This window comes from Elephas maximus, chromosome 3 (assembly GCF_024166365.1).
Source record: "Elephas maximus indicus isolate mEleMax1 chromosome 3, mEleMax1 primary haplotype, whole genome shotgun sequence".
Lineage (NCBI taxonomy): Eukaryota > Metazoa > Chordata > Mammalia > Proboscidea > Elephantidae > Elephas > Elephas maximus.
Window position 1 is genome coordinate 50,476,083 of NC_064821.1, and position 12,228 is coordinate 50,488,310.

The 12,228-nt window shown below is 60.4% G+C and overlaps 1 protein-coding gene across 9 annotated transcripts in view; it reads right to left on the bottom strand.

The window, feature by feature from the left end:
• Positions 1–580: 580 nt before the first annotated feature.
• Positions 581–12,228, bottom strand: part of CASZ1 (castor zinc finger 1) — a 161,996-nt gene continuing 150,348 nt past the window's right edge. For all 9 annotated transcript variants that reach the window (XM_049877903.1, XM_049877896.1, XM_049877897.1 and 6 more), the window contains 8 exons: positions 10,984–11,138; positions 10,770–10,892; positions 9,505–9,843; positions 7,759–7,957; positions 6,902–7,073; positions 4,754–4,905; positions 4,443–4,584; positions 581–1,722 (listed from right to left, as the gene is read on the bottom strand). In XM_049877903.1, the coding sequence (XP_049733860.1) occupies positions 581–1,722; positions 4,443–4,584; positions 4,754–4,905; positions 6,902–7,073; positions 7,759–7,957; positions 9,505–9,843; positions 10,770–10,892; positions 10,984–11,138 (2,424 nt within the window). The remainder of the gene's footprint in view (positions 1,723–4,442; positions 4,585–4,753; positions 4,906–6,901; positions 7,074–7,758; positions 7,958–9,504; positions 9,844–10,769; positions 10,893–10,983; positions 11,139–12,228) is intronic.

Consider the following 12,228-nt stretch of genomic DNA (forward strand, 5'->3'; position numbering starts at 1 on the left):
GGGGCGCTTGGAGCAGCGACGGGGTGTCTGAGCCTGCCTCTGCCCTCGGGGACCCCTGCCCCTCACTCCCACCCGGACAAGAGCACCTTCTATTTCCCTGAAGAAGATCCCCAAACTTCAGCTAGAAAAGGGTCGTTCGGCAGCCTCGGTCAGTCCTTCCAGCCGTGGGGCCGTGCGTTCCGGGCGCGGCGAGCGCGGGGCGGCCCCGGGAGCACCAGAGGGGGCCCCCCCTCGGTCCTGAGACCGACCCGGGGTCCCGAAGCACCGGCGGGGCCGACCAGGTCGGGTGGGGGCGGAGCCCGATCCCCAAGCGCCCCCGGAAGCATCCAGCTCTGGACAGAGGGAGGCTTTCCATATAAATAACATTTCTTACAAAATTAATAATAATAATATAATAAAGAGGCAAGATGCCAGAGCGGGCCTGGAAGAGTGGGCGCGCCCAGCCCGCGGCGCTTGCTCCTTCTTGGACGCGCGCGTGGGGCGCGGACCTCGGCGACTCCGCCGGACCCGCAGCGTGTGGGCCGGGGGCGCGGGGCAGGGGCGCAGGGCCGGACCGCTGGGGCGCCGCGTGGGCTCGGGCCTACGGCGAGGCGGCGGCGGCGGCGGGCGCGGGCCCGGGGGCCGCGGGGCCCAGCGCCGCCAGATCGGGGGTCCGCGACCCCGCCGCCTCGGCCGCCGCCGCCTCGGGCAGCGACTCCTCCGAGTCGGTGCGCAGGTCCTCGTCGTCGTCCTCGTCGTCCTCGTCATCTTCCTCCTCGTCCTCGTCGTCGTCATCCTCGTCCTCCTCCTCGTCGTCGTCTTCCTCCTCGTTCAGCTCCATCTCCTCCTCCTCGTCTTCCTGCGAGGACTCCCCAGCGGCGGCGGCGGCGGCGGCAGAGGCGGGCGCAGAAGGGCCCTCGCGGGGGCCTGGCGGCGCGGCGGGCGGCCCGGGGTGGCCGGGGTCGCCCGCGTCACTCAGGCCCAAGCCCAGGCTGGCGGCGGCCGTCTGTAGGAAGAGCAGGGAGCCGCCGGGCTCGGCGCCCAGCGTGAGCGAGCCGTCCAGGCTGAGGGCGGCGGGCGCGGGGCCCTCGGCGCCGGGCTCGCCGCGCTCCTGCTTCTCGTGTTTGCGCTTGTGCGAGTCCATCTGCGACATGCCGACGACCGTGTGGCGGCAGCCCGGGTAGGTGCAGTGGAAGTGGGAGCACTTGAGCTTGTACTTGCAGTCGGGCACGGCGCAGTCCGCGCTAGAGCTGAACTGACAGAAGCCTGCCGCGCTGATCACGTCCTGCTTGCCGTGGTGCTTGCGGTGCGCGGTGACCTTGGTGCTGTCGGTGCAGCGGAAGCGGCAGCGCAGGCAGTGGAAGTGCGTGCTGGTGCCCGAGAAGGGGCAGTCGGCGAAGTGGCAGCGCAGCGAGGCCTTGAAGCGCTTGAAGTCGTCCAGCACCAGGTTGTCCACGCGGTCGTGGTGCTGCGCGTGCTTGTACATGTGCGTGCGGCCGCAAAACCTGTAGCCGCAGTTCTCGCGCGTGCAGTGGTAGTGGGTGACCTTGAGCGAGAACTGGCAGGCTGCGTCCTTGCAGTCCTCGTAGAGGTCGAAGCGCCGGAAGCCCTCCAGCATCATGCCCTCGTCCAGCATCTTGCGGGAGGAGGCCGTTTTGCGCCGCTTGCCGAAAGGCGACATGTCCTCAATGATCCAGAAGCGCTTTTTGGCCCCTGAGGCTGTGGGCATGGAGATGGTGTTCCCTGGGGAAGGGGCGGGGCGGTCAGTGCCGAAGGGGTACCCCCTTGGGCACCATTCCCAGGGTCACACCCACGGGCCCTGATCCTGGCACAGGCAGCGGGCATTTGTGCCTGACCCCTTGGCTTCTCTCCCACCCATTGCCCTCAGAGCCAGGGAGCCCCCCAGGCTTCCCCTTTCATCATCACTGTCTGCGGGATGGACGGCAGACGTCCACCTAGAGTGGCAGCACAGCCAGCTCGGGGGATGTGGTGGCTGCTTCCTGGCCCGTTTGGGCGGGAAGTGAAGACCATCCTGGTGCTAATTGCAGCTGAAGGGGGAATCTGGGGCAGAGCATAATTACCCAGGTTGGACAGAGGCCAGAACACCATCACCCGCCTGCCTCTAATGAGGGACAGGCCGGCTCCTTCTCCACTGGCTAACCAGTCTCCCCGGCTGCCAGCCTGTCTGAGCAGCGGGACCAGCCTACTCAAAGCAGGGATGCCAAGTGCCCTGGGGCTGCTTGGGGCTGCAACTCCCTGCCCTGAGGTTCCAGAAGGTTCTTTCAGGTCTTGGGGTTTCTGCCGCTCGTGAGCTAGGAGAGGGCCCTCTGTTGAGGGGCTAGTCCTCAGGGAGCTAGGAGCCAAGAAATCAGGTCCCTGCCTCCTCTACTCAGAGCCACTGACCTGGCCCAGGGGCTTACCAGAGGGACAGGTGCTCAGCTGTGCTCTCCCTCCTGGCCCCAAGTACTTCCCAAGGCTCGGGATACCCCATTGCCAAGGCTGCCCTGTAGACTGTAGGGTTCTGCTTTTTTCACCCCTTTTCTGGAGGGCACCCATGGCTCCTGCAGCTGTAGGGTGAGGGGAAGGCCAGCCCCCTGCTGGCTCCCTGCCCCATCCCCTAGAAATACCAAATGGAACCCTCAGGCCTGGCCCTACCCAAGAGGGTGGTAGGCTCCCCTGGGCTTCTCCCAGACAGCTCACCTGCAACCTACTTGGCTCTCCCTGAGCCAGCCACCACCCTGTGCACAAATTGTCCAGTCACCCACCCTCGGAAGGTGAAGAGAAACAAAGGGTTGTGATGGGTAGTGACCCCCAGGTAGGGGACAAGGGGGGTGTCTCACACGTGGAAATCTGGAGTGTCTGCTGCAGGCCCACAGTCAGGGGGCTCTGTTTGCTTGTATTGATGACAGAGCCTTCAAGGGGCTGAATTCCAAGATGGCAGGGTCCTCTGTCCTGCTTACTACTGTACCCACCCTGCCCTGGGGCCTGGCATAAAGCCGGGGCACAGTAAGAATGTGAGGAAAGACTGGCGAGGACTGCACTCAAGGGGCAAGGCAGGGCATACCCCACCCCTGTGGGTCACCTTGGCCATCGAGCACTGCCTGGGGACAGGGGCTACAGGGATTTCCCCTTCCTTAGCGGCTCTGGAGGCGTGGGGTGGTGCCAGGAGCCTCCTAATCTGGGCAGGCCCCAGGCCCCAGCAAACCTTCCCGGGAACACGTTCTGTCCCTCCTTAGTATAGGTTCCAGATGAACTTGCTGAGAATGGGGGGACAGGCTCTCCCAGGGAGCCCAGCAGGAATTGGGGGTACAGCAGGCACAGCCATCTCCATAGCTCCAGCTGGCTGCTGATTCAGGACATGTCCCTGGGTAGCTCTGGTGACAACATTCTGGCCTGCCCAGGGCTGAGCAGGTGCCTTGGGACAGAGACCAGAGGTGTTTAGCTGTGAGGGGCTCGGGGTAGCTTGTCCATGGCCCAGGTCAGCTGTGAGAAAGGGTCAGGTCCTGAATCCCAGCCTCGTGGGTTGGAGGGGCAACAGACACTGGTGAGTGAGTTACCTGCAGCGTCCTGAACTAGGGGGACGTCACTTTTTACCGGAGTTGGAGTGGCAGTGACAGGCAGGAAGCTGGGTGGGCTGCTGATGGGCTGGGCCAAGCCCCGGCTGGCTCCGAGAGTGGCACTGAGCAGAGAGTATGAGAGACAGGACGGAGAGAGGAGGTATGGCAGGGGGGGGAGGGTCGGCCGGAGCAGGGCCGGCTGGAAGGATGGAGGCAGTGGGGGCGGCGGAGCCACGGGGGCAGCCTCGTCACCAGCGGCAGCAGGAGGAGGAAGAGGAGGAGGAGGAGCCGGGCAGCCTGGAGAGGGTGGAGAAAAGCAGGGGGAAAAAAAAAAAAGAAAACCAAAAAACGAACAAACAAACAAAAAAAGAACCAAAATGAGAAACCCGATGGCAGAAGCGAGTATGATATGAAGGTATGTGGATGGATGAGGAACAGAGAGGGGGCGGTGAAGAGATGAGGATGTGGGGAGGAGAGAGCAGACAGGCAGTGCCGGGGGCAAGGTCACCGGAGTGGGACCTCGCTCTGGGGTCCGAGGACCACTGCTGGGAATAACGGGCAGAAGAGCCACAAAGGGGGTCAGGGTCAGTAGGCCCCCAGCCCACCAGCCCCCCACCTGAGGGGCTGGCTGCCTGTGGTAGTAACTCTCAGAGGAGACAATCTCAGGCTCCCCTCCCGGAAACTGAAGTGACCCTCTGTGAGGAGAGGCTCTGGGGCACCAGGGAGGAAGGCGGGTCTCAGGGACCCAGTCTCACAGGCCCTCTGGCTCGGCCACACACAGGCCTGCTCCCCTCAGGCTGCTGGACCACAGACCTCTGTCCTAGGATGGACTCGAAGTGCACCGGCTCCTAGGCCCCCAGTGCCCTTCCTGCTGCCCCCTGGCCCACCTGCCTCCTGCCCGCCTACCTGCCGCAGTGCTCTCGTTGCCCACGGGGGTACTGGAGCAGCTCCGGTCCATGGTGGATGACTCGGAGGACACGGCTCCCGGGCTGCAGCCTGTGTAATCCATGTACTCGTCTGTCTCTGGGTCCATCAGGCTAGGGGTACCCTGAAAGGAAGTGGGGGTCCCTGAGGAAGCTGGGCTGGGGGCTGTGCCAGTCCCAGGGGCAGGCTGTTGCTTTGGGCGGCATGGTCCACCACCTGGAAGCAAGAGCGGGACGCTGGTGATGCGCCCTCTCTTGGGAGGGGGACCCTAGCGGCGTGGTGCCAGCGCTCACCTGTGAGGGTGGCACACGGTCAAAGTTCTTTCCCAGCATCCTCCGCATGTGCTTCCGGGCGTGCGAGGTCATCTGGTGCTTGAGGAGGAAGGAGAACTGGCAGCCCTCACGGATGCAGTGGAAGTGGCTGTTCACCTGGTTGTACTTGCAACCTGCAGACACAGCCCCACCAGCCATGAGCCTCCCGTGCCAGCACGTGCCCATGGGGTACCTACTGTGTGTCCATTCTGGGCCAGGGGAATAGGGGCTGGCCAACAAGGCAGAGGGCGTCTGGGAAAAGGACATTTTCCCCATGGTGGGGCAAAAGGTAAATACACTCGGCTGGCAACGGAAAGGGTAGAGGTTCAAATACACACAGAGGCGCCTCAGAAGAAAGGCTTGGTGATCTACTACTAAAAAATCAGCCACTGAAAACCTTAGGGAGTATAGTTCTACTCTGATACACACAGGGTCACCATGAGTTGGAGTCAACTCGTTAGCAACTAGTTTGGTGTTCACCTGGGTGTACCCCTACCCCATCTACCAGGAAGTCCTAGGACGCCTGGCTGTCTGGAGCCTGGGTCTCCCTCTAGCCCAGCATGGAGGCACGTGGCATTGGCAGGCTGGCCCCCGTCCCCAACCCCATACTCTGAAAGGCCCACAGGCTCCAGGGCAAGGGACCCTAATGGATTCTGTCCACTGGTACAGTCATATCGTGACAAAGCACCTGTCCCACATCTTCTCTGGGGAGCCTGGGGTGCTCCCCGCTCTGCTTACTGCCCTCCCCCCTTTGCCCAGGGTTGAGAACAAATAGAGCAGGCGGGATTGAAACACTATCAGCAGAGGGCAGGTGAAGGCCTGCCCGTTGCCATGGCGCCCGGGCTGGCCAGGTGTCTTATATCATCTCCCAGCTTTGTTTGGCCCCAGCTACCACCGAAAACACCCAAAGTTGAATAAATAACGGCAACTCCAGAATACCCTGACATCTGTAAACTGAGCCCAGGTACAGCAGAGGCCGCAGGTGTTGACACCTGTTGCCATGGTAACCAACCCTCACTCCAGCCCTGAATTCTTTTTGAATTAATACTTGAAGGATTGTTTCCTTTCTGGCCGTTGACTTTTAGCATTTCACCCTTCCACCTGTGGAAGGGCCTGTCTGCCCAGGCAGTGCCCCCTGCTCCCCCGAGACCCTGCTGCCATGGCCACCTGTGCTACAACAGGCCTGTGGCCCAGGTGTCTGCCCAGCCTGCCTTTACCTGCCTGGCTCCCCCCTGCCCTCTAGTTTCTGGTCTATTCCTGGGCAATTCTGCAGGTCCATGAACGTGTGGCTTTGTCCTGAGTCTGCCTGCAGGCCCTGGGGCTGGACTGGCAGTATCCTCAGGGCAGGTTCAGCAGGGAGGCCCTGCTCAGGGGCTGGGGGGTGGCTTCCCTAGGGGGCGGTTCTGCTTTCAGCAGCAGAATTAACACCCAGGCATCTGCTGCTGAGCTCAGGGCCATTTTTGGCCTCCTCTTCCCAGCTTCACAGCCACCTCCCTCCCGGGTCTCCCCAGGTCACATAGGCTCTAGGCTGAGCCCACGATGTGCTGGACTGTTCCCCATCCCCAGCCCCAACCATGTGCCTGGCACACAGCAGACCCTCAAAAAGTCTTAGCTGCTGCCACCCCCTCCCCTGCAACAACACAGAGCCCGGCACTGAGAACACTGCTCCTCAACCTCAATAAGTATCTGTAGAATGAATGAATGACCTAACGAATAAGTCCTGGTCGATTTCAGACAAACACCTTATAATTCAAGTCATGGAAAGAGATTCCAGGGCACTGAATTTTGGGAACTCCTAAGACTTACCTGTAAGCCCTCATATCTCAGAAAGAAAGCCAAAAAAAAAAAAAAAAAAGCTAAGTCAGCCCCTGGATAATGATGCTGAGGGCCCCAGGGCACTCTCCTAGGGGGTGGAGGTGGGTACTCTGGGTCACCCTCACCACTTTTTCCTGGGCTGTTTGGGCTTCGATTGTTTCACAAATTTGACAAGGTCTGGCCTGTGATATATGTGGCATCTTTAGCAGAACATGGCCTATGACGTGCACAGGCAGGGGGTGGGTACCAGGAGAGGTGGCCAGAGGACCAGCCCTGCGACCTGTTGGACAGTCCGCCCCCCGGCCCTGCTGTTACCTAGCCTGCCACACTCCTCACGCTTGGTGAAGTACTTGAACCCATTGGCCGCCCGCCGCTCGGCTTTCTCATGCTTCTTTATATGCCATGGCAGCTTGGTGGTGATGTTGGTCACAAAGTAGCAGCCAGTGCGGAGACAGTGGTAGTGCCCGCGCATCCGGAATTCACAGTGCTGCAAGGAGGGGGTACCAGTCAGGACCAGGCAGGAGACTGCCTAAGCACCAGCTCTGCCTGGCCCAGCTCTGAGCCATGCAGGCCCCTGGCAGGGGTGTTCTTCCATGCTCGGAATCAGAAAATGCCATTATATAAAGACCTTTCCCACACTGAGAAAAAGTGTGTCCCCTTGGTCATTTGATCAAGATGCCCTATTTGGCACGCTTCCCACCCCTCTCAATCCCACACCCATGGCAGACATCACCAATCTATCCTCGCACTCTTCTCTGCATGCCCAGATCTAGGCTCAGACTCCTCTCAACGCTCTCTGCCAGCAATCCCTGCCTGTCTGGGGCTTGGAGAGTGCAATCTCTTTATCTGTCTGATGGGCCTATTTTACATTCTAAGTCTCTGGGTAGACGGTAAAGCTAGTTCCAGGATGGGCAAGAATGATGATGCCAAGTGCACTTGGCAGCCCAGCATTTAGTCCCCACTGAGGCTGAGGATGAAATGACAGACTTAGCACCAATCTGGATGCCTGCCCAGGGGCCTCCGGGGCCCAGCGACAGATAATGTCCTTCCCAGAGTCTGGTGGATGCCAATCAAAAAATGACGTGTGAAATGGAGCCCCTGCCAGGAGGATCTCCTCTGGGGCCCACACCTTCCCTGCCCCGCCAGCCCCGTGCCCTGCCCGCTGCGCTGACCTGGTTGGGGCAGAGACACTGCAGGGAGTAGTAAGCAAACTGGTCTCGCACGTTCACCAGGTTATTGTTGGGGTTGATGTGGTCCAGGCAGTGGGACTCGGCCTTGCCGGAGGTCTTGCAGACGTACTTGCAGTTTCCAAACAGACAGTGGAAGTGGAACTTGTTGGCATACTTGCAGTCCGTCGTGAGGCAGGGATCACTGGAATGAAACCACAGCCCAGACGGTCATTGGCATCCCCAGAGCCCTCCCCTCCGGGGTCCTGATGTGCGCTCGTTGGGGTCTGCTCCCCATTCACCAGTGGTGCCATTGGAAGGGGCAGCCCCAGGGCCACCCTCCTGCCCAGCAGGACAGTTCAGCCAGAGGAAACTACAGATCCCAGCATGCATCCTGCACCAGTCAGGAGCCCTGCATGGTGCATGAGGATTGCAATATGCAGGGTGCCCAGAGCAGTGCATGCTGGGACACGAAGTTCCCACGACCACACCTCAGGATTACAGATAAGGATGGTGGCATTGACTCCTTGGATGTGGAAATAAGGGATGGTGCTGCCAGCCCTTGGCAGGATGCCAGCAAGGGCCTGGCTGGCACAGCCTAGGCATTGCCCTGGATGTGACAGACAGGCTGCAAATGGGTGGGCAGCCTCACCAGGAAGGTGTGCCCCCATGGGGCCTGGCAGGTGGGGACATGTGCCTGTGTCAGGGCCCACCAAGGCACACAGCTGTTGGGGTTCCCCAGGGTCAGCTTGGGGCCTACAGCGCCCATCCACTCAGAGAGTCTTGAGACCCAGCTGAGTGTACTGGCTGGCAGGGATGGGCGGGGGAGTGATGGGCCAAGCCCGTACACCTCACCCTCCCGAGAGCCCTGGAAGGGCTGGGAGAGCAGCCCTCACCCCTGGAGTCCTGATTCGGAGATGCAGAGAGGCGGGAAGAGACTGGGCACCCCCTCTTGTTCTGGCTGCCAACACTGTCACCCCCTACATCAGATCGGGGATAGGAGCTCTGACCAATCCAGAAAAATAAGAGGGCTGTCACTTTGGGGAGGTGACCAGGGGAAAAAGGGACACAGGGCAGAGATGGAGAAGGAGCTCGGTTCCCTTCCATGCTGGGGGCCCAGCTCCAGGTGCTCAGAGAGGGAGGACAGCTGCCACTCAGGTGGTGTGTGTTCACATCCAATTTATTTTATTTAGAACAGGAAGCCGCGGTGCAGACATTACGATACAAAGTCACCGTTCTCGCCGCAAGGAGCCACCACCAACCATGAGGAAGGTCCCATCCACCCCTGAGCGCGCAGAGCTCTGTGCAGGGGGTGGGCCTAGCCCCTCTCCCTGCCCATGACTTCTTGTGCCCCTCGGGGACTCAGCTATGGGCAAGGGTCACAGTGGTGCCAACAAGGAGACCCAAGGGAGGCTCAGGACTCCCTGCAGGGTGAGGAAGCTTCGTCCTCTGAACACCACCACTCCAGCTGGCCCGCGCTGATCACCTACCCGCCTGGCACAGCGGCCGCTACCACCGCCATCACCCCTGGCCCCCTGGCAGCCCCTGGCCTGCTCAGGAGACAGGCATTGAGATCTGAGCAGCAGCATCTTTGGCTAAAAAGACACCGACCTACGACTATGTCCCAGAGAGGCTGGGGATGGCCAGTGCTACTCTCAGGGCGAGGAGCAGGGCCGCCTCGGCTGTCCCTGCTAGCACCTATGCCCAAGACACGCGGGGGACGCGGGACTCCCGGCTCATTGAGGGACTCACTTCTCCTGGAACTGGAGGAATCCGGGTTTGACCTGGGGCTTGGCGTTTTCTAGAGAAGTCGTTGCCAAGGGTGAAGCGGGTAGGTGAGGCACTGATGCTGGGATCTGAGGCATCTGGGGGATGGCGGAAGCCAGCTGCTTCCAGGCGAGGAGGGTGGGGGTGGAGGGCACGGAGGCTGGGTTGGGGGCTGGCCCTTCCAGGGAGGAAGCTGTGGCGGTGGTCACAGGAGGTGCCGGTGGGGACGAGGGGGCCAGGCAGGGTTTGGTCTCAGCGGCTGAGCCTGGGAAGGCAGTCTCTGAGTTTCCTTTCACTGCTCCTCCCTCTGTCCGGAAATGGAAGCTGCGAGAGGCAGAGAGGGTGTTTCAGGTGGGACAGCAGAGAGGGCCCAAGCAGGTCAGCTTTGCCCTGGATGGAGGTCCTGGGGACAACCCTGTCACAAGCCTGGGGGCCTGGTATCCCCATCACATCCTCAGCACTAGACCCCAGAGGCCACCTGTGACCTCACCCAGACGGAAGGGCTCAACTGCAAGCAGGCAGCTCTGTCCTTGGACTCTGACTTGGGCTCCTGGTGGTCCGACTACATCTTCCTACAAGTAGCCTTCCTGGTAGAGTCTGTCCCCAGCTTTTCCCTGCACAGTGGAGAGCAGGCCCTGCCCCAGGAAGTCCTTCCAGGATCTGCTCTGAGGTTCTGAACGTGGGATTGAGCATGGCTCCGCTGCTGTCCAGTGGCCAGGGGCCTCAGTGGGAACAGAACCCAGCCGGGGGCTCAGGCAGCAGGGAGGGATTTTCAACATTTACAGATTCTGGTTCAATAGCTGGGAGGCTGCTAGGCTTGCTACTTTTTAACTCAATGGATAACACCAATTGATTTCATTATTTCTAGGTCAAAAAGAATCTAAGAAGGTAATATCGTGGCTTGCAAGGTGTTCACCTAAGTCTGTGCTGGCCCCCAGACAGGCTTCGAGCCTTCAAGGCTGGCTCTATACGGAGTGTCGGTGGTGTGGTTGACGGGGCCCCCAGGACCGGGGCCATGGCAGCTGGGCCCAGGGCCTCAGGTACGGGCTGTGCAGGGGCTGGGCAAGTGAAAGAAGGGGACAGCCTCTTCTGAGAAGCCTGCTCAGCACTGGTCTGGTGGGAGCCATACATGCGGCCCTTTGGGGAAAGCGATTAGCCCTGCAGCACCCAGGCCCACCTCTTGCCAGCCATCCTCTCTGCCCTCACCAGCCATCCTCTCTGCCCCATCCCTTCCCAGGACCCCTACTCACTTGGCATGCTTGATGGCCCCATCCAGGGTGCTGAACAGGGCTCCACACTCCTCCACCACGCAGTGGAAGTGGGACTTGTGAAGGAAGTCGCACTGGGCGTCACAGAAGTCTTTGGTGCCAAACCTGCCAGAGAAGCAGCCGGTTAGGGGACCCAGGGCTGGGGGTGGCTGGAACCTGGCCTCACACCCTCCCCTCCCTCCAGCCGTGCCCTCACCTGCGCAGGTACACCTTCCAGGGTTCTGCCAGCTGCTCGTGGACCAGGGCCTTCACGGCCCTGCCCAGGAAGGGTGAGGCTTCCAAGGCCGAGCCCCCCTCGGCCTCTGTCTTGGTGTTCAACAGGCTGCCAAGACTAGGGTTGCCCTGAGACATCTGCGGGGAAGACAGTGGCCGTGCTGGGGCTGGGGGAACCTCAGGAAGCAGACACAGCTGCTCCTTGTGACCCCAGCCCTGTGATGCTGGGAGCAGAGAGCAGAGAATGCAGCCGACCCCACGTGGCTCTGGCTATAGAATCGCCTTCTCTGAATGGCACGGCCGGGGCCCTGCAGATGCGAGGCCCCTGCAGGCCCCCAGCCCGTGCTGCTGGGCTCCATCACTCAAGCCAAGGCCTCGATCAGGGAGCTTTCGCAGCCCATCTTTCCCCAGACTTCGCGGCTCCCTGGTTATTTTCCTGCCAGAAGGTTTTCAAAAGAAGTGCAGGAGGAGGAGGGATGGGGGAACCCCTACGAATTCCTTGAGAACAGAGAAGACACACAAAGGAGGAGCAGAGAGGGAGGGCGAGGCTCATGGGGTGAAATCAAGACAGGCTGCTACCGGAGGGGGAGGGTGGGAGGAGAGTCAGTGTGAAGGCTCGCCCTACACGGGGTGCCAGGTGCTGACAGGCAGGAGTGAGGGGGTGCGGGGTGGGGCAGCAAGCTAAGAAGGGAAATGGCGAGCGAGAGAGCAAGCAGGAGCAGGCGAGAAAGTCGAGGGGCCAAGAGCCCAGGGAGAGGGTGGCCGAAGGTGCCTCCCGGCATGGATCTGGCAGGGACCCCCACCCCACGTGGTCCAGCGAAGCCCAGCTCCCTGCTCAACAGTCACTTGTGTACAGTAACCAAATTAATCTTGCTGTAGTCAAATTCATCATGTGAAGGGGAAAAATATATTTGAGATGATGTATAATTTACAAAGACCTTGCATTATTTAAAATAAATATTCCAGTGCGACCTCTCCGGAAGGCGTCCGAGACCATTACTCAACCCGAAAAGTGGAAATTGATGCTTTGCTCCCACTTTAGCCCCTCCTCTCCCCCTACCCCTTTGGAAACAAAAAAAAAAAATACATAAAATAAATAAATAACATTAAAAACAGAGAGTGGAAAAAGTTGGAGGACCCTGAGAAAGCTTTGGAGCCCTCCATCCAAAGTGGGGTGGGGGTGGGAAAGGTGTCAGAGGCTGGGATATATTTCTTCAGCCAGTTCATT